The 20985-nt window shown below is 40.8% G+C and overlaps 1 protein-coding gene and 1 non-coding gene across 2 annotated transcripts in view; both read left to right on the forward strand.

Annotated features, from left to right (window-relative positions):
- The window catches only part of TNKS2 (tankyrase 2), a 78464-nt gene extending 76758 nt beyond the window's left edge, over window positions 1-1706 (forward strand). Inside the window, exon 27 of the mRNA XM_049790802.1 lies at window positions 136-1706. Coding sequence (XP_049646759.1) covers window positions 136-198 — 63 coding nt within the window. The 3' untranslated portion in view covers window positions 199-1706. The remainder of the gene's footprint in view (window positions 1-135) is intronic.
- A 5096-nt stretch (window positions 1707-6802) lies between these two features.
- LOC125995670 (small nucleolar RNA U13) lies at window positions 6803-6906 on the forward strand. Its single transcript, XR_007491148.1, has one exon. It is a non-coding gene; the product is annotated as a small nucleolar RNA U13 (small nucleolar RNA).
- Window positions 6907-20985: the final 14079 nt, after the last annotated feature.

Genomic DNA, 20985 nt, shown 5'->3' on the forward strand with positions numbered 1-20985 from the left:
TAAAGGAAAAAAAAATGGCCCTAAATAATAGTTGTGAGCAATGCTCAGAATATCTTTGATAAGTACTGAAAAATCCTTATACAAAGTCTCAGAAAAGTTGTTTTGCTAATATTTGGCCTAATCTTTCTCTTCTAGGCTTATCCTGAATATTTAATTACTTACCAGATTGTAAGGCCTGAAGGTATGGTCGATGGATGAATACCTGTTTCAAGAAACTAACTCCACTGAATTTAAAATCATCTAAGCAACTGATGGCCTCTTGAGTTTTACTCCTTTACTGAGGAAAAATCATCTTCTCTATATGCCTGTGGCAAAAGGATTAAAAAATGTGAAAGAAGTTTAACATTCAGACTTGATAAAGCTTTAATAATGTACAGTGTTTTCTAAACATGTCCTGCTTTCAGCACTTTAACAGATATGATGCCAGGTTAACTGGGTCTTGTCTATACTAAATTATAAACTATTAACTTGAACCTTTTATACGTTATGCATTGATTCTTCCAGAAACTGATCCCCTCAACAATTCATTTTACTAATACAGTACTGTGTTTCTTTAAAACACAGCATTTACACTGAATACAATTTCATTTGTAAAATTGTAAATAAGAGCTTTTGTACTAGCCCAATATTTATTTACATTGCTTTGTAATATAAATCTACTGTTTTAGAACAGCAGCGGTTTACAAATTGTTTTCATATATATTACTCATCTGTACTTCATCTTGCATCATCATGATTGTGTGATTTTTACATTTTATTCCAGAGGCTATGTTGAGTGGGAAAGATTGTTTATCAGCCCTAATTTTTGATAGAGCATTATCTCATTAGAATTTTTCCCATTTAAGGTCTTGTTTTATTGAACTCTGGGGTTTAATTAGTGAATATCTTTCTGTGTGTGTGAGAGAGAGAGTGTGTGTGTGTGCGTGTATACACACACATTCCAAAGACATAATACTATGATAGTCCTGGTTGCTAAAGAAGCTTCTTTACTGACCTTCAAAGTCTAGGTTTTGCTTTGGAAATTTTTCTCCTGTCCTTTTGTAAACCTTAGAGCTATTACTTCTGCCTTTTAAAGAAGCTAAATCCTGCCACTGAACAAATAGGTATTCTTTTCTTGAAATGTAAATAGAAAGTTAAATTTCAGAGTTGGAAAGAGTAATCTTGAATAATTGTCCAGTTCCGATTACCATTCATCTAAAGAGGTGGGGGGATTAAGCAGCTAGAAGTAGGGAAATTTTTGTTGAAAGTCCTTTTTCTTTGAACCTACTATGAAGCAGAGGTGAACTCCACCCAGAACCTTGACCTGGAGGTATCTGTTCATTAAGGTGATGCAGGAGCACCTCTCCTGGCACTGCTTTTAGTGTGTGCAGTGCGTGATGACCAAGCTTATGTTCAGTCTGGCAGCTGTGGAAGGGAAAATAGCCCCATAAAAATGCCATTCAGAACGATTTCTGAATGTAAAACTAGCTTGTCAACGAAGTATGCTGATGAAAGCATCTGGGTACAGAGACATTTTATCACGTGACAGTCTTACTTGTTAAGGCAACTTTTACCTGCTGTTTGTAAATGAGGATGTTCTTTGCCTCACCCATGTCCCCCCATACCATTTCACTTTTGTTTGGTATTTTATTCAGTCTCTAGATTAACTGGTCCTTTGCAAAAGGACTTTGTACATAGAGAACTAGAAAAATGATGATTCTTATTTTGAGTAGAGGTAATTGGATTAAGTACATAATCTGGAGTTGTTTCAGTGCTATCAAATGGTAATCATTAAATAAGAGATCAATTCCTGACTTTACAGTACTTTTATATAGCTCTCTAATAATTGCAGATATGATCCTAAAACTATTGGAACACAAATGAAGTGTGCCTTGGGGCCAGAGAGATAGTGCAGCGGGTAAGGCTTACCTCACATGTGGCTTACATAGGTTCAATCTGGCATCCCTTACAGTCCCCTGAGCACCACTAGGAGTAATTACTGGTGTGCAGAGCCAGGAGTAAGCCCTGAACATCACCAGAGTGCCCCCCCCCCAAAATAAAAAAACAAAAGGGAGTATGCCAAATTTTATATGATCTGTTCAGGAAGTTTCTGTTTTTTTTTATAATTAGCCAATTATGAAATGAATAAATGGAGTTTATATTTACATGCCTTATCTCAACATTTAGCCCATATCCTATGAATGAGCCTGGAATTGCTTATCATGTAACGTCATCATGGTCTATGAGTTTATGATATTGCAGCCTATGTTGTTTCATCTAATTCACTGCTTAATGTGTTGTTTTCTATGAATTATCGTGATTAATATGTTAGCATGGCAGTGTTTTCAGGTAGTTTTTTGTTGGGAGATTGGTGGGCATTGGGCGGGTTGGGTTTTGAGGGGAGAGATTGTTTTTTTTGTTCTGTTTTTTAGTTTTGCATGAAATGACTTACTTTAAATGATGGAATTGCTTTTACTTTTGTGATTATTTTTTGAGTGAGATTTTTAACTTTTGTGCTTAGTGCTCTTATTTCTATCTTGAATGTCTTGTACTGTTTCACATTCCATATCTTCATTTTATTCTTAATAAACTGTTCACTTAATTTTCTGGGTAGCATGGTAATTACTGAATAGTGTAAATGTGTTGAATGTTTTTTGAGAAAATGAATATTATTACAATAAACCATAATTTCAGGAAAGCAGTTAGTTCTGAATCTAATAGTGATCAGGGTTGCAGTATTGAATCCTATTGAATAGTATTACCATACCCTTCTTGGATGCTGTAAGATGAAAGTAACTGTAAGGTAAACTTAGACATGTACTCCATCCAGCATAATTTTGACAAACTTTAGGATATATTCCTGGGAAGTCTGTCTTATAAAGAGGAATAAAAGTGTTTGGTTGCTGGTTTCCTAAGCATGCATGCAAGTGTGTGATGTGATCCCGTTGTTTGCAAGGTGATGAAGAAAGAAAATAAATAAACTTCTGAAGCTTTTGTGATTAGCTTTCATGACTGACCTTTTACCTGCTTTGCTCTCCTATTTAAGGACTCAGTAGCAGGTGAAGCACATTGTAATTCCTTTTCTTCCCCAGAATTGTCAGATTTTTATAAAGTTTAGACTGTCTTGTTACCCTGTACGATCTAGTGAATCTCCAGCTCAGCGGACCTTTCCTGCTTAAGTATACCCTGTGCACAGCTGAGTGGCACTAATATACATATATATAAACCAAGAGCCCTTGGAAATGGCTCAAAGGGCTGGAGTTCATACATTGCATGCAGGAGTCTCAGTTTTGAGTCCAACCACCCCATGATCCCCCTCCCCAAGCATTTCCAAGAGTCATCCCCAAGTACTGTTAAGTGTGATCCCAAAACAAAAGAAATGAAATTGCAAATATAAAAGTTAATGTCATAAATAAGTTCACTATCGCAATCATTTCTATCAATCACAATTGCCATTTGTTAAATCTTACAGCAGGAGACTGTTAATTCTGCACAAAAGATAGTAAATCCACTTTTCAGACAAAGAAGCTAGTGCACTAAAAAAATTAAATTAGTGCTCAAAGCAAAGGCTGGAAGTGGAGCATCTTTTCAGAGACCCTTTTGATGGTATCTTCAATCTTTCAAATGTAGGGTGGTCTCTGTAAGTGAAATCAGCTTGGAGGAGAGTCTGAACAGTGAAATGTCACTAGACACCACATAAAGGTGCAGGTGGAAAGCTTGTTTCTAGGTGACTTTCCAGGGTCAGATTCTGCATCCTTAACCCCCATGTCTCACCAGAACAAAGCCTTCCCACCACCCCATTCTGCAGGCAGAATTGATCAGTGATGATCCTAGAAATAGAAAATATCCTTAGACCCCTGGACGAAGTTGATGAAAACAACTGCTTCTTCAGTGCCTCCCTTCTGAAACATACTAATAGTAATAATATACTATTACTTTACATTGAAAATAAGCTGATTTTTTGACAGATCAATTTGAAGAACAGATGGATTCTGGGTGAATCCATAATCTAAATGTTTCAACCTTGGGAAAAGAAAACAAAAAATAAATCTTTTGTAGCTGGAGCAGTGGGGCAAGCAGTAAAGTGTTAGCCTTGCACACACTGACCTAGGACAGACTGCGGTCAATCCCCCAGCGTCCCATATGGTCCCCCAAGCCAGGAGTGATTTCTGAGCACATAGCCATGAATAATCCCTGAGCTTCACCAGGTGTGGCCCAACCACCCCACCCAAATAAAAATAAATCTTCTCATGGTCGAATACAAAAAATAGTGGGAACTTTTAAAAGGGAGTTTCTATCCCAAATAGAGCATTTTTGTTCAGACCACAAAATAAAAAGAATAAATCTAGTGTAGTGACCTGGTCAATTTGTATTTATAGACAAGGATTTAGTAAACTAATGAATAGTTTAAATGTTTGGGGGCAAGATAGATCGATCTATCTGCACAGAATTGTGAATGAATGAGGAACCATAGCTAAGTGGACAGACAGCATAGGGAGACCACCAATCCAAATAATCAGATACATTTTGTTCTGTTGCATCCAAAATAAGAGAAGCTGTTTTCAGTCCCCCCACATGCAAAGCTCTCTGTTGGATTTAAGAGCTGCTCTCTGTTTTGTTCAAACTAGCAGCTTCAGATGGAGTTTTATTAGATGGCATCTGGCAGCTTGACTTTGCCCCCAAATAGTTTTATGAGCTGTGGAAAATGATCACTTAGCATCCTGAGCATCAGGATCAGAGGATCTGAGCCACCCAGAATTTGCATACCCCCCTGCCCAAGCACACTCTGTCTTCCCTGCCCTTCTGGGTGGAGTTTGGAGATAGTGAGTAGGTGGCACCCTAACCCCTCTAGGGGCTGGCACCACATTGAATCCTGAGATTGCAGAGAATGTTTGGCTTAACATTTTGAAGACAGCATCCCCCCAATTAGAAAGATAGACTGAAGTGAGACATGTATCCCCTTTTAGTCTCTTCTGCAGGAGTGGACAGGGTGCTGAATTCCTCTGTGCCCCCTTAAAGCACTGAGGGCAGGCCTTTAAATATCCATTGTATGACTGATTGTTCTGACTGTAGCAGGGACTCAGTCATGTAGGGAAGACTGAAATTTATGGCAAAATAAAAGTCACCCATTATCCCATTACAAAAATGACTCATACCATTCAGATTTTGATGCAATGTCTATTTACAGTGTATTCTGTGCCTAGGGACAGGTCATTTGTTTTTATTTTAACCATATTTAATCTTGTATAGCTTTCCCATATTACTAAATATGCATTTAGTTTTGTTTTAAGGTCACATCTAGCTGTGCTCAGGGCTTACTCCTGGCTTTGTGTTTGGGGATCACTCCTCCTGGAGTGGCTCAGAGTGTCAGGAATGGAACTCCCTGTGGCAGTATGCCAGGCATGTGGCTTCACAATAAACTATTTCTCAAGCTCCCAGAAAAATTATTTGTAATGACATGCATAAGATTCCACCACAGAATAAAGTCTGCACGTAAGTTCCATTAGTGTTCACTATCCCCTGTACTGGCACTATCTGATACACTGTGAAGTTTAAAAAGATACTGTTTTGGGGCTAAAGCAATAGTACAGCAGATAGGGTCTTTGCATTGCACATATTTGGCCAAGGTTCAGCCTCCAGCATCTCATATGCCCTCTCCCAGCCTTTCACTCTTGAGTCCACCAGGAATAACCAATGAGTACCACTTAGTGTGACCAAAAAAAAAAAATAAAAATTAAAAAAAAATAATTACTGCTGTCAGGCTTGGGGGACAATATGGGTTACTAGGGATTGGACCCAGGTCGTCTGAGTGCAAGGCAAATGCCCTATCAGCTGTGCTATCTCCCACTCCAGCCCCCCAAAAGATCATCCTTGTGGAAATCTGCTAGGGCCAACAATGGGGCTTGGAGATAGAACCTACTTTGCACTATCCCCTGTGTAACCCTCCATGACAGTGTTACTCAGCACCTCAACTGTTTGGGATCTGCTGCTACAACCAGGAGTGCAACTCCTAGACATCCCAATGACCCAAAAGCAAATAAGCATCTCCGTTGAAGTGGAAACTTCTGGCCAGCACTGTAAGTTCCCAGTCAAATGTCGATTGGCTCTTGATTGCAGGAACACTGCAGAGAATTTTGTTTTTGCTTTTTTTATTTTTGGAATTCTTTTTTGGAGGGAGGGGGTTAGGGTCACACCCGGTGTGCACTCAGGGCTTACTCCTGGCTATGTGCTCAGAAATCGCTCTTGGCAGATGCCGTGGGCCAAAGATCTAACCCAGATCCATCCCAGTTGTTCAGCGGTGTGCAAGGCAAACACCCCTACCTCTGTGCTATCTCTCCAACACTTGGAATATATATCAACCCTATCTCTGTATTCTGAGCTAGTTTACTGAAGATGGCTAAATGTACCAATGATAATATGTAAATATGAGACACATGGCACATTCCAAGAATGGTGAAGAAAATTGAAATCAACTAGCACACCATATAGATGTGCTACTTCTGCAACAAGACCTAGATGAAGAGAAGAGCTATGAGCTTCTGGCTTGTGATTTCTGCATTAAAACCATTGTGGGGAATGTCATGGGTATCCTTAGAAGAGTTGCATTAAGGGGCCGGAGAGATAGCATGGAGGTAAGGCGTTTGCCTTTCATGCAGAAGGTCATCAGTTCGAATCCCGGCGTCCCATATGGTCCCCTGTGCCTGCCAGGAGCAATTTCTGAGCATGGAGCCAGGAGTAACCCCTGAGCACTGCCGGGTGTGACCCAAAAGCCATAAAAAAAAAAAAAAAAAAAAAAAGAGTTGCATTAAATCTGTACAATGGGATCCTTTTCCGATTCATAAGCATGATGATCGGGTTTTCACATGCCTGTGTGATATGTGCTTCCCTTCAACCTTGTTATGATGTCGGCACATGACCCTTCTGACATGGAAAAAAAAAAAAGGAAAAAAAATCTGTACTTACTGTCATTACAAGTATTGCCATTTTAATTATGTTAATCTTCCCAATCCATGAACAGGGTATGTGTCTCCATTTCCTTGTGTCCTCTTTTATTTCTTGAAGCAATGTTTTGTAGTTTTCTTTATATAGGTCCTTCACATCCTTGAATGTGATACCAAGTCAATACCTTGACTCCAAGGTATTTGAGTTTGTGTGGCACTAATGTAAATGGGATTGTTTTGGTTTTTTGAATTTTTTGGTTTTTTATTTTTGTTTTTTGTTTGTTTGTTTGTTTGTTTTTGGGTCACACCCAGAAGTGCTCAGGGGTTACTCCTGGCTCTATGCTCAGAAATTGAGCAGGCTTGGGGGACCATATAGGATGTCAGGATTCGAACCACCATCCTTCTGCATTAAAGGCAAACAAACGCCTTACTCCATGCTATCTCTCCGGCCCTGGTTTTATAGATTTTTTATGTCCATTTCTTCTCTATTATTATTTTTGTATAAGAAGGCCATTGATTTTTGCGTGTTAATTTTGTAGTTGGGAAAACTAGTCAGCCACATGCAAAAAACAAACAAACAAACAAACAAAAACCTCAGACCTCCATCTAATACGATGCACATAAGTCAAATCCAGATGGATTAAAGACCTCTATATCAGACCCAAAACCATAGATATATAGAACAACATGTAAATACTCCATGATATTGATACTAAAAGCATCTTCAAGGAGGAAACATTGTTCTCCAAACCAGTAGAAATGAAGATAAACAGATGGGACTATATTAAGCTGAGAAGCTTCTGCACCTCAAAGGAAATAGTGATTAGGATATAAAGGCCACCACAGAATGAGAGAAATTATTCACCCAATACCCATCAGATAAATGGCTAATATTAAAAATATACAAGGTACTGACAGAATATTACAAGAAAAAATATAACCCCATCAAAAAATGGGGAGAAGAAATAAACAGACGCTTCCTCAAAGAAGAAATACAGGTCAAAATACTGGTCAAAAGGCATATATGAAGAAATGCTCCACATCACTAATCATCAGGGAGATGCAAATCAAAACAACAATGAGGTACCATCTCATGCCTCAGAGACTGGCACATATCACAAAGAACAAGAAGAATCAGTGTTGGCGGGGATGTGGAAAGAAAGGAATTCTCATTCAATGCTGGTGGGAATGCTATCTAGTTCAGCCTTTATAGAAAACAATATGGAGATTTCTCAAAAAAATGGAAATTGAGTTCCCATATGATTCAGCTATACCACTCCTAGGGATACACCCTAGTAATACAAAAACGCAATACAAAAATCTCTTCCTTGCACTATATTTATTGCATTGCTATCTACAATAGCCAGAATCTGGAAACAACCAAGATGTCCTTCAATAGATGAATAGCTAAAGAAATTGTGGTATTTATACGCAGTGGAATATTATTCAGCCATCAGGAGAGATGAACTCGTGAAATTTCCTATACATGAATGGACATGGAAACTATTATGATGAGCGAAATAAGTCAGAGGGTGAGAGATACACAAAATAGTCTCACTCATCTATGGGATTTAAGAAAAATAAAAGATATTATTGTAATAATACCCAGAGACAATAGAGGTGAGGGCTGGAAGGACCAGCCCACAATATGAAGCTTATCACAATGAGTGGTGTGTGCAGTTAGAGAAACAACTATACTAACAACTATCATGACAAGGGTAATGAGTGAGAGAAGTAGAAAGCCTGTCTTAAATACAGGCAGGGGGTGGGGAAGGAGGGAGATGGGGGACATTGGTGGTGGGAAGGTTGCACTGGTGAAGGGGGTGGTATTCTTTTTATGACTGAAACTCAACTACAATCATGTATGTAATCATGGTACTTAAATAAATAAAAAATTAAGAAAAAAATGTTCCGGGGCCAGCGTGGTGGAGCAAGCAGTAGGGCTTGCAGCGCTAACCTAGGGAAGACTATGGTTTGATCCCCAAGCATCCCATATGGTCTCCCAAAACAGAAGCTATTATGAGCCCAGAGCCAGGAGTAAGCCTGAGCGCCGCCAGGTGTGACCCAAAAACCAAATATATATATATATATATATATATATATATATATATATATATATATATATATATATATATATATGAGGAAGGAAGGAAGAAAAGGAAGGGAGGGAGGGAGAGAGGAAGGAAGGAAGGAAGGAAGGAAGGAAGGAAGGAAGGAAGGAAGGAAGGAAGGAAGGAAGGAAGGAAGGGAGGGAGGGAGGGAGGGAGGGAGGGAGGGAGGGAGGGAGGGAGGGAGGGAGGCAGGGAGGGAGGGAGGGAGGCAGGGAGGGAGGAAGGCAGGGAGGAAGGAAGGAAGGAAGGAAGGAAGGAAGGAAGGAAGGAAGGAAGGAAGGAAGGAAGGAAGGAAGGAAGGAAGGAAGGAAGGAAGGAAGGAAGGAAGGAAGGAAGGGAGGGACGGAGGGAGGGAGGGAGGGAGGGAGGGAGGGAGGGAGGGAGGAAGAAGGGGCATTAAACTCTGTAACTAGATTAAATCCAATCAGAAGATTCCTTTATCTTGTCTACATCATCAGTTCAGTGACTCAATGCATTATTATTCTGAGCTTCACACAATAAATATCCTACTTTAATCTTTTAACATTTGTTTCCTACTTACACCTATTTTGGGAAACCCAATGCTGTGCAAGAGATTTTGTTCAAGTATGGAGGGTTCTCAGTAAACTCAAAATTGAGCTGCCAGATGACCCAGCAATTCCTCTCTTCGGTATCTATCCCCAGAATAGAAAGACATTCATCCAAAAGTATGGATGCACACCACTATTCATTGCAGCAGGCAGCACAATAACTAAGACTTGGAATGTTGATTTCAACAACAGTTGAAAGATTCATAAAGATGTGGTACATATATACTATGGAATACTACATAGTGGAAGAAATGATGCGCTCAGAGATTATTCCTGGCTCTACGCTCAGAAATCGCTCAGGGCAGACTCAGAGGACCATATGGGATGTCAGGATTTGAACCACTGTCCTTCTGCATGCCATACCGAGTCACCTTTTTTGACAATTTACAGCATTGAGGCATCTTACATCTCAATCTTCTTGCTGAAGTGCACTTCCAAGATGGAAATAACCTCAGGCATCTTGGCAGATATTATATGTTATGTCTGGTTTCACAATGAACTACTAGCAGATGCTCATGATTTCATAAGGTATGTGAACCTTAATGTCATTTACATTATCTCATTCAAATCTGTGCATAGGCAAATAATTTGAATCATGGATTTCCAAGCCAAATCATCTCCCACTTTTTGTTGTTTGTTTTTAGTCTACACCCAGTGTCACTCAGTCTACACTCATGGCTCTGCACTCAGAAATCACTCTTGGTGGGGCCAGAGCAATAGCACAGCAGTGAGGTGTTTGCCTTGCATGCAGCTGACCCAGGACTGACCTCGGTTCAATCCCTGGCATCCCATATGGTTCCCAAAGCCAGGAGTGATTTCTGAGTGCAGAGCCAGGAGTAACCCCTGAGAACTACCGGTGTGAACCAAAAAACCAAAAAAAAAAAAAAAAAAAGAAATCACTCCTGGCAGGGTAGGGGAACTATATAGGATGATAGGATGCCAGGGATTGAGCCTGGGTTGGCCACATAAAGGCAAATGCCATACACACTGTGCTATCATTCTGGCCTCCATTTTCTAATTTTTAAAGTTTAAAAAGGAGTTGGGACAGTAACACAGCGGGTTCATGGCCAACCCAGGTCCCACTTGGGTTTAATTCCTGGAATCCCATATGGTCTCCTGAGCTTGCCAGGAGCAATTTCTTTTTTTTTCTTTTTTTCTTTTTTCTTTTTTGGTTTTTGGGCCACACCCGGCATTGCTCAGGGGTTACTCCTAGCTGTCTGCTCAGAAATAGCTCCTGGCAGGCACGGGGGGGGGGGGGGTGGGGGGGTGGGGGGGGCATATGGGACACCAGGATTCGAACCAACCACTTTAGGTCCTGGATCGGCTGATTGCAAGGCAAACACCGCTGTGCTATCTCTCTGGTCCCACTATTGCTCCTTTTAAAGTTGGTTTTAAAGTTGTTTCTGCAAAAACCAAATAACATAAAATAAAAATAAAAAGGGGGCCAGAGAGATAGCATGGAAGTAGAGTGTTTGCCTGCATGCAGAAGGACGGTGGTTCAAATCCCGGCATCCCATATGACCCCCTGAGCCTGCCATGAGCGACTTCTGAGCATAGAGCCAGGAGTAACCCCTGAGCGCTGCCGGGTGACCCAAAAACCAAAAATAAATAAATAAATAAAGTTGGTTCTGAAAAAAATAAAATAAAATAAATTTGGTTCTGTAAAGTTCCTAAGCTGTAAAGTTGTATATCATTCCTTCAAACCTGAATGAGAATTTGACTGGGTGGAGTATTTTTGGTGAGGTTTTAGTTCATTTTCTTTGATTTTTTTTTTCACTATATTCCATCACTACCTTTGGGCCTGAAGGTTTGCTTGTGATAAATCTGCTATAAATCTTTTTTTGTTTGGTTTTGGGCCATGTGGACTGGCAGCACTCAGGGATTACTCCTGGCTCTGTGCTCAGAAATCGTCCCTGGCATGTTTGGGGACCATATGAGATGCCTGGAATTGAACCACTGCCCATCCTGGGTTGGCTGAGTGCAAGGCAAATGCCTACCGCTGTGCTATCTCTCTGGATTCTATAATTTCCTTTTTTGATCTTGCTACTTTCAGTATTCTACTTCTAACTATAGTTTTCATAATTGTGATTAGGATGTGTCTAGAGTCATTATTTGGGTCTCTTTCAGCTAGTATTCTTCAGGCTTCTAGGATGTGGGAGCATATGCTCTTCACAAGAAGTTCTGGGAACTTCTTGGCAATGTCTATGACTGCTGATTAATCATAGAGGTCTTATTTCTGGATCTCTGGGATCTCATTGACTCTTAATGTTGTTTCTGTTGAATTTATCCCAAAATTTTATTGTTGTCTGTTGATTTATATTGAGGATTTTTTTCATCTTATGTCCATTTATTTTGAGGCTTTTTTCCATCTTCTGTTGTCTGGAGGTTTTCTGCACTTCATCTTCAAGCTCACTGATTCTGTTCTCAGCTGTTATTCTGTTGGTGAGACGTTTCAATGTATTTCTTGCACTTACCAAGTTTTTCAGTTGTGAAATTTTAGTTTGTGTATTTTTTTTCTTTTTTTTTTGTTTTTGTTTTTGTTTTTGGGCCACACCCGGTAACGCTCAGGGGTTACTCCTGGCTATGTGCTCAGAAGTTGCTCCTGGCTTGGGGGACCATATGGGACACCGGGGGATCGAACCGCGGTCCGTCCAAGGTTAGTGCAGGCAAGGCAGGCACCTTACCTTTAGCGCCACCGCCCGGCCCATTTTTTTTTTTTATTTCTGATCTCATATCTTCCTGGATTTTATTGGCAGTTCATTCTATTGTTTCTTTATTGTTTCTAACCCCTTTCCACTCTGAACTCCATTCAGAGAGGTTAGATAGGGAATTAATACAGATAGAGTCTGCAGTATTGCAGTTTTTACCCACAGGGCATGGTGGGGTTTTGTTCTGTACCCAGGGTTCCTTTAATAGTCTCAAGGTGCTGTTTTCTTGTCACTGTCAGTTTTCCCCAAAGGCAGGAAGTTTATGTGGGTGAGAAATCATCACCCCTAAGCATGGTTTCCACCTGTGTGGGCAGGCCAAAGTTCATTCTTTCAAACAGATCTTGGCCACTGCCCAGGTGCCAAAAGCTGCTAGTCATTCTTACAAATTTCTTGTTGAGTTCACTTAAAGGCATTTTTCTACTTTCGATTTTATCAATGGTATCTTCCACTATAATCCACCTTTTCTGTATATGATGAACTCTCAATATTTTTTAAATCACTAAAGCAGCATTCTTACTTTACAGTTAATCAGTGTGCATGTGTGTGGGCAGTGCATTGGTTTGCTTTTATGCCTACTTTAAATTATTTAAGTGGGGGAAATTGGTTGGAAGGGATTACTCCTGGCTCTGCATTCAGAAATTACTCTGCAGTGCTCATCCCATATGTATAGGTTTTGTGCATTCAAGTGAGATGCAGAGGCCGGAGTGGTGGCGCAAGTGGTAAGGTATCTGCCTTGCCCACGCTAGCCTAGGACAGACTGCGGTTTGCCCTGGCATCCCATATGGTCCCCCAAGCCAGGAGTGATTTCTGAGCATGTAGCTAAGAGTAACCCCTGAGCATCACTGCGTGTAGCTTAAAAACAAACGAAACCAACATCAAGTGAGATGCAAATTAATAACGAGATATCTGTTATATAGATATATAGGATATATAGATATTGATATATAGGATATATAGAGATATAGAAGCCCTAAATCGCAATGTGTAGAAAAGGCATCTGCACTCCTATGTTCATTGCAGCACTATTCACAATAGCCAGAATCTGGAAACAACTCAAGTTCAGGATCAGATGAGTGAATAAAGAATGTGGAACATCTAGATAATGGAATAATATGAAACCATTAGAGAAAATGAAATCATGAAATTTGCTTATATGAAGAGTATTGTGTTGAGTGAAATGAATCAGGAAGAGGGTTAGACTTAAAATGATCACACTTGGGCCAGAGAGATAGCATGGAGGTAGCATGTTTGCCTCGCATGCAGAAGGACAGTGGTTCGAATCCCGGCATCCCATATGGTCCCTTGTGCCTGCCAGGAGCGATTTCTGAGCATAGAGTCAGGAGTAACCCGAGCGCTGCTAGGTGTCACCCCCCCAAAAAAAGATCACACTTACTTGTAGTATATTAGAAATGGTAATATGATATTAATATTCATAGATCATAGAGATTATGGCCAGGAGGACCAATCCACATAGGAAACTTGCCACAAATAGTGGGGAGTGCATTTAGGGTAGTTAAAAACCACTATTTAATGATTATTGGAAATGATCACTCTGGACAAGAACTGGGTGCTGAAAGAAAACAAAGTGATATGCATAATACTCCTTCAGTAACAACATTGTGAGTCAGTGTCTAAAATGAAAAAAAAAGGAAGAGAAATAATAAAAAATGTCTGCCAACGAGGCAGGCAGGGTAAGACGGGAGGGACATTGGTGAAGAATATCGCACATCATATGACTAATACTCAGTCATGAGCAACTTTGAAACTGTGTATCTTTTGGTGATTCCATTTTATTTATTTAACATTTATTTAAATTTATTAAACATTTAATAAATATTATTTATTTAGAAGTTATTTATTTAAAAAATGTGACCTTTTGGAAGATATGTTGCTCACAAATATTATTGAATAATGTAAAAAGTTATTTTGTAATAAAAATAATGGGAAGTAAATCATAAAATATTGATATGAGCATTGTCTATTGTTTGCATTATCAGAGGATTCTAATCAAATACAGCTATGCATTTCTCATTTATCTCCTTTCTGCTGTTTCCAAGTGGAAATGGAGTGCTGCTGATTACCATTCTGTGTAAATGTCCTTGAACTTTGAATAGATAAATGCCATGGATATCTGCCAAGGTGAACACTAGGGCATATTTATTACACACTTTCAATGTACTGGCACTATGCCTTCTGTGAGCTTCTCATTTCATTTTTCAATAGTCTTTTTATTCTTGTCACTATTCTATATAGACAACTTGCTCAAAGAGATGAACTGTCCATACAGGTTGATCTTCATCAAGAAAATCTTAGTAGCTTTAGCTCACTTTTTTTTTGGGGGGGGGGGGGGGCACACCCGGCGGTGCTCAGGGGTTACTCCTGGCTGTCTGCTCAGAAATAGCTCCTGGCAGGCATGGGGGACCATATGGGACACCGGGATTCGAACCAACCACCTTAGGTCCTGGATTGGCTGCTTGCAAGGCAAATGCCACAGTGCTATCTCTCTGGGCCCGCTCACTTTCTTTTATTACAGAGAGAGAGACACACACACAGAAAAAAAGAGAGTGAGAGAAATAGAGAGGTGAGAAATTCAGGCAAGTGCTCTGCTGCTAAACCACAACCCAGGCCCCATAACTTCTATTTACATGTGTTTTTATTTTTTAAACTTTATTGATTGATTGGTTGGTTGGTTGGTTAGTTGGTTGTTGGGTCACACCCAGTGGTACTCAAAGAGTTACTCCTGGCTCTGCACTCAGAAATCGCCCCTGACAGGCTGAGGGACCATATGGAATGCCAGGAATCAAATCAGGTCCCTCCCAGGTCGGCCACATGCCAGACAAACACACTACTCCTGTGCTATCTCTCCAGCCCCTACATGAGTTTTTGTTAATGACACTGTATTGATTTGATGTTGCTGGTTTATTAACATTGAATTTTTATCATTTAGTATTATCATTCATTTATTAATTTTTATCATTGAATTTCATAAGGCTTGTGTTTGATGAAAGTCCATCTAATATATATTTCCTCCTTATGATACAGCTTCCTTGCTTTGAGTATAGTGGGAGTATCATGCCCCCAGTCCTGGGGGTATTGGGGAATGCAGGTCTGGATGCAACACCAACAAAGAACTTAATCCACACAGGTTAGGTTAAGGTAGGTTCAGGAACTTTCATCACAGGCTAGCTTCAAGCAGGCAAAAGAGTACCAGCAGGCAGACAGACAAGCTGCGGCACTAAAATCTCAGGAAGTCTCTCTTATCTGAGGTCTTTATTGAGAAGAGTAGGATCATCCCCATGGGTGGAGAACAGGTAAGGGTAGGAGGGCAATCCAGAGATACTTCCTGCCTATGGGAGACAAGCACAAGCAAAGAAGAATTATCCTAAATAAAATAAAAACCAGTTACTCCAACACTTGAGATTACTGATGGCACTTTAAGCACCATATTTGGGGCTCATTAGACTGTGAACTTATTAACAAACAACATGAAAATGTGACCAAACATGGCAGTATGAATTTCACAGAGACTTGTGTGAGTTGGAACAAGAAAACAGTGTGGTATTCTAGTCCCTCCTCTGCTGGGAACATGAGCATTTTGACAAAGTATTCTCCATTTGCACCCTGCCTTTGTCCAAAAATAATCAGAAAAGAACCATGACTACTGCTTTGAGGGTTATAAATAAGTTTTAGCAGGTGGGAGAAGTCACAAATATGAGACTACAAATAATGAAGACTGACTACATTTTATTTTTCCTTTATGACTCACTTGTGTATCCAAGGACTCAGATTTTTTCCATCTTGATTCTCTGCCACTTTCTTAGATTTTGTATTTTCCTGCAAGTTTGGGACTGATTTACTAGAATATAATTGTTCCACATCCCAGAAATAAAAAGGAGAGGAACAAGGCAAATGATTTTTAAATAATATATTGAATAGATTGGCATGATAGTACAACAGGTAACCATTTGCCTTGCATGGAGCCAACCAGGCTTCATCCCCAGTACCCCAAATAGTCCCTCAAGCCTGCCAGGAGTGAGTTCTGATCAGAGTCAGGAGTAAGTTCTAAAAACCACCAGATGTGGCCCCATAATAAACAATCACTCAAACAAACAATATATTGAATTGGGGCCAAAGAGAGTACATACAGGGGGAAAGTAATTCAATATATTGTAGGGGGGTCATAGCAATAATATACAAAGGTACAGTGCTTTCTTTTACATGTGGCTAATCCCAATTCAATTCCCAGCATCCCATATTGTTCCCCAAACCCACCAGGAGTAATCCCAGAGTACATATCGAGGAGAAAGCCTGGAGCACTACCAGGCGTGGCTCCAAAACCAAAAATAAGTGAGTCTTACTTTTTAAAAATTAAGTTATGAATTTATTAATTTTTGAATTTATTTTTATTTAATTAATGGCCATGCACTTATGTTTAATGCAGTCAGCCCTGGTTCAATCCCTAGCACCACATAGGTCTTTTAAGCATCTTTGGGAGTCATTCCTGAACAGAGTTAGAAATAAGCCCTGAGCATCACCCTCTCAAAAAAAGTGGAGCAGCAAGTTAAAGATAAAGTACAGGGTTCAAGCGATAATATAATGGGTAGGATGTTTGTCCTGCATATGGCCAACTCGGGTTCAATGCCCAGCATGTGGCAGCCCAGGTTCAACCCCCAGTATCCCATATGGTTCCTAGAGCCTGTTAAGTGCAGAGTGTTGAGTTAGATGTATTCCCCCCGCACCCAGCATAACCAGGTGTGACCCTCTCCAAAAAAAAAAAAAAAAAAAAACAGAAAAGAAAGAAAGAGATAATACAAAGGTCAAAACAAGTACTTGCCCTGTATGCAGCTGATCCCGATTCAATCCCTAACACCTCATATGGTCTCTAGCACAAAGTCAGGAGTAGCCCCTAAGCACTACTGTGTGTAACCCAATCCCTACTCTTCCTTCTGAAAACAAGAAAAAAAAAAGTAACTTAATTTCTTGGTCTTTTTTTCCTGCCTTTGTATAAAAAGACAGACATTGGCTATTCTGACAACTTTAAACCAGATTCTTCTAGGAATGTCATCCAAATCACTCATTAATTTAATTTGGGAAAGGGTCTTCATAGGCAGTACTCAGAGGGCTTGGGAAGCACTTCCAGGACTACTCGAGATTATGGAATATTGAGACTTGAATCTGGACCTCTACATGCCAGTCTTTGAGCTAACTCATAGGCTTTTAATTACTATATATGTTAATACAGATACATACATATATGTGTACATATATATTCCTGCTTTTTGTGTCATGCCCAAATGTGCTCAGTACTATCTCCTGGCTCTAGAAGCAGGGATCACTCCTGGTGGGCTCGATGAACCACATAGGGTGCTGGGGCTCAAATCTGGAGTTGGCCAGCTTCAAAGCATATGCCTTACATGCTGTACTATTTATTGGTCTGTCCCTAAAAAATATTTTTCAAATTTTTCTGGTGGCCTGGGAAGATACTACAGCAGGTAGGTCATTTGCCTTGCACAAGGCTAACTAGGATTCAGTCCTCAGCATCCCATATAGTTCCACTGCCAGGAATAATTCTTTTGTTTGTTTGTTTGTTTGTTTGTTTGTTTTTGGACCACACCCGGTGACACTCAGGGGTCATATGCGCTCAGAAATCGCTTCTGGCTTAGAGACCATATGGGATACTGGGGGATAAAACCGTGGTCCATCCTAGGTCAGCCGCTTGCAAGGCAAACTCCCTACCGCTACACAACTGCTCCGGCCCCCAGGAATGATTCTTTTGTTTTTGTTTTTGTTTTTGGGCCACATTCGGCGGCACTCAGGGTTACTCCTGGCTCTGTGCTCAGAAATTGCTCCTGGCAGGCACGGGGGACCATATGGGATGCCGGGATTGGAACCACAGTTCGTTCTGGGTCGGCTGCTTGCAAGGCAAACACCCTACCACTGTGCTATCTCTCTGGCCCCAAGAATGATTCTTGAGTGCAGAACCAGGTGTAAGCCCTGAACACTTTCTGGTGTGGCTCCCCACAAAAATCTTTTTTCAATTTTTTTATATTTGTTATTATTTTTTTATTTTTTTGACCATATTGGCTTACATATCTTTCACAGTAGTATTTTAGGTACATATTAACATTGAATCAGGGAATACCCACCACCAAATTTGTCCTCCCCCACCCCCCACCCCCATTTCCTTCCTGCAACCCATATCCCCCACCATCACCCCCCCAGGCTGCTAGAGTAGGTGGTCCCCTCTGTGTCTAGCTTACTATTAGTGATCATATATCTGTTTAGTCCTGGTACCCTCCCTTGTTTCCCCCTCTATTAGAGGCAGAGCTAGATAGTCCGAGTTATGTGGTTTTGTTTGAAGGAAAGAAAAGCAATAGAATGGGGTAAAAAAAAAAAAAAAAAGCTGAAAATGGGCGGGGTCCTTCTAGAGGCTTTCAACAGTTTGAGAGACGACAGGAAAAAGGTAATTGAGGGCCCGAAGAGATAGCACAGCAGCATTTGCCTTGCAAGCAGCCGATCCAGGACCAAGGGTGGTTGGTTGGTTCGAATCCCGGTGTCCCATATGGTCCCATCCCCACCCCCACCCCCCCCACCCCCCCCCCCACCCCCGTGCCTGCCAGGAGCTATTTCTGAGCAGACAGCCAGGAGTAGCCCCTGAGCACCGCCAGGTGTGGCCCAAAACAAAACAAAACAAAAGGTAATTGAAACACCGCAACAATACAGAAAGAAATATCAAATAAAATATCCAGTGAGCACTATAGCAATAAAGACAAGCACCACACAGTAGTCTTGGTCCTGAAATCAAACCTGGGGCCGGAGCGGTGGTGCAAGTGGTAAGGCGTTTGCCTTGAATGCACTAACCTAGGACAGACTTTGGTTCGATCTCCCATCATCCTATATGGTCCCCCAAGACAGAAGTGATTTCTTAGCATTTAGCCAGGAGTAATCCCTGAGCATCACCGGGTGTGGCCAACATATAATATATATATAATATTGTTATATATAATATAGATATATTTATATATATTTCCTATAGCCATGTTAGCTGTGGGCATTGAGTTTGCAAGCAAACTAATTCTGTGAGGAAGTGATTATTCTGAATTATTTGGATGATAATATAACTCACTACTAATATGCATTACTGATACTAATATGTTCAATGGGTCCGTTTATGTAAAAGGAGGCAGCAGAGATATGATCATGAAAGTGAAGCAAGTTAGAGTGAGGCAACTGCTGACACCAAGGATGGAAGAAGGCCAAGAGCAATGGAATGTTAGCGGCCTCCAGACACTGGAAAGGTCAGGGAAATGGATTCTCCCCTACAGCCTCCATTATCTTTTCTTTCCACTTCACCTGACTGCCTGCTGCCATTTAGTTTGACCATTTCAAAGATTCCTGTTTGGGTGTTGAATCTTACTTCTACATACTTCTTTCAACCAATAGAATACAGACAATTAAAAATTGCCCTAGATTAAATATAGTCAGAGTTTCCATTACTTCCTCTATACTTTAAATCCATACATTTTCATTGAGCACGTAACATTGCAAAGTCTAATGATATGTGCTTTTCTTTTTCTTTTTCTTTCTTTTTTTTTTTTTTTTTTTGGGTCATACCCGGCAGCGCTCAGGGGTTACTCCTGGCTCCACGCTCAGAAATCGCTCCTGGCAGGCACAGGGACCGACCATATGGGATTCTGAGATTCAAACCACCGTCCTCCTGCATGCAAGGCAAACGCCTTACCTCCATGCTATCTCTCCGGCCCCAAAACGTTCACTTTTTAACTCTACAGGAACATTCAACTTCAACTCATTTCTGAATTCCTCTCTGTTGAAGAACAGCACTTCTCCGAGAATTCAAAGGCCACCATCCTGAAACTCCCTCACTGGCGTCAGACTTGACCTTTAAATGGCTTCTAACCCTATAGAGATCATCCATTATCCTAAACACATCCTGTTTAGGCTACTCCCAAAAGAAGATGAAGTAAGAGCTGTTAATCTGTCGACTAATTAGGTAAGAGGACCGAGCCTAGAGGAGTTATCCACTGCTTGGTGATTATGTTTGAACATAAACGTGTTGAACAATAAACACTGTGTGTACTGCTTCCCAAGAAGAGTCACTTTAATGACTGTGTCCCTTCCCCCCATTTTCCAGTTTCTTCTCTGCCAGAAACGTCTATAATTTTTGCATTTTTATGGTCTTCCTTCCTTTTGTTGTCGTTATTGTTTGGGGGTTTGGGGCTATACCCAGAGGAGCTCAGGGCTTACTCCTTACTCAGGGGGTGCTGAGTATCAACCCGGGTCTTTTCTTGCTCTGAAGAACTAGACGCTAAAAGACTGCAACTTCTCTGCAATCTTAGAGCTTGCTGGTGTCCCTTATCCTCTCAGCCCCACCCAATCTATGGCCAGTAGTCATCCATCTATCTTACTCGCTCCCTTTCCCTTTTCTGTCTCCCTCATCGCTTATTTAACCTGGAGGGCTCCAAGTTTCCCATCCCACTTAGTCCATGCACGCACCGTCCTCTGGTCCAGGAATTGAAGTTGCAGAGTGCCACCTCTTTATTTTTTTAAACTTGATATATATATTTTGGTTTTTGGGCCACACCCGGCAGTGCTCAGGGGTGACTCCTGGCTGTCTGCTCAGAAATAGCTCCTGGCAGGCACGGGGGACCATATGGGA

This window comes from Suncus etruscus, chromosome 17, assembly GCF_024139225.1.
Source record: "Suncus etruscus isolate mSunEtr1 chromosome 17, mSunEtr1.pri.cur, whole genome shotgun sequence".
In the NCBI taxonomy this organism is placed as follows: domain Eukaryota; kingdom Metazoa; phylum Chordata; class Mammalia; order Eulipotyphla; family Soricidae; genus Suncus; species Suncus etruscus.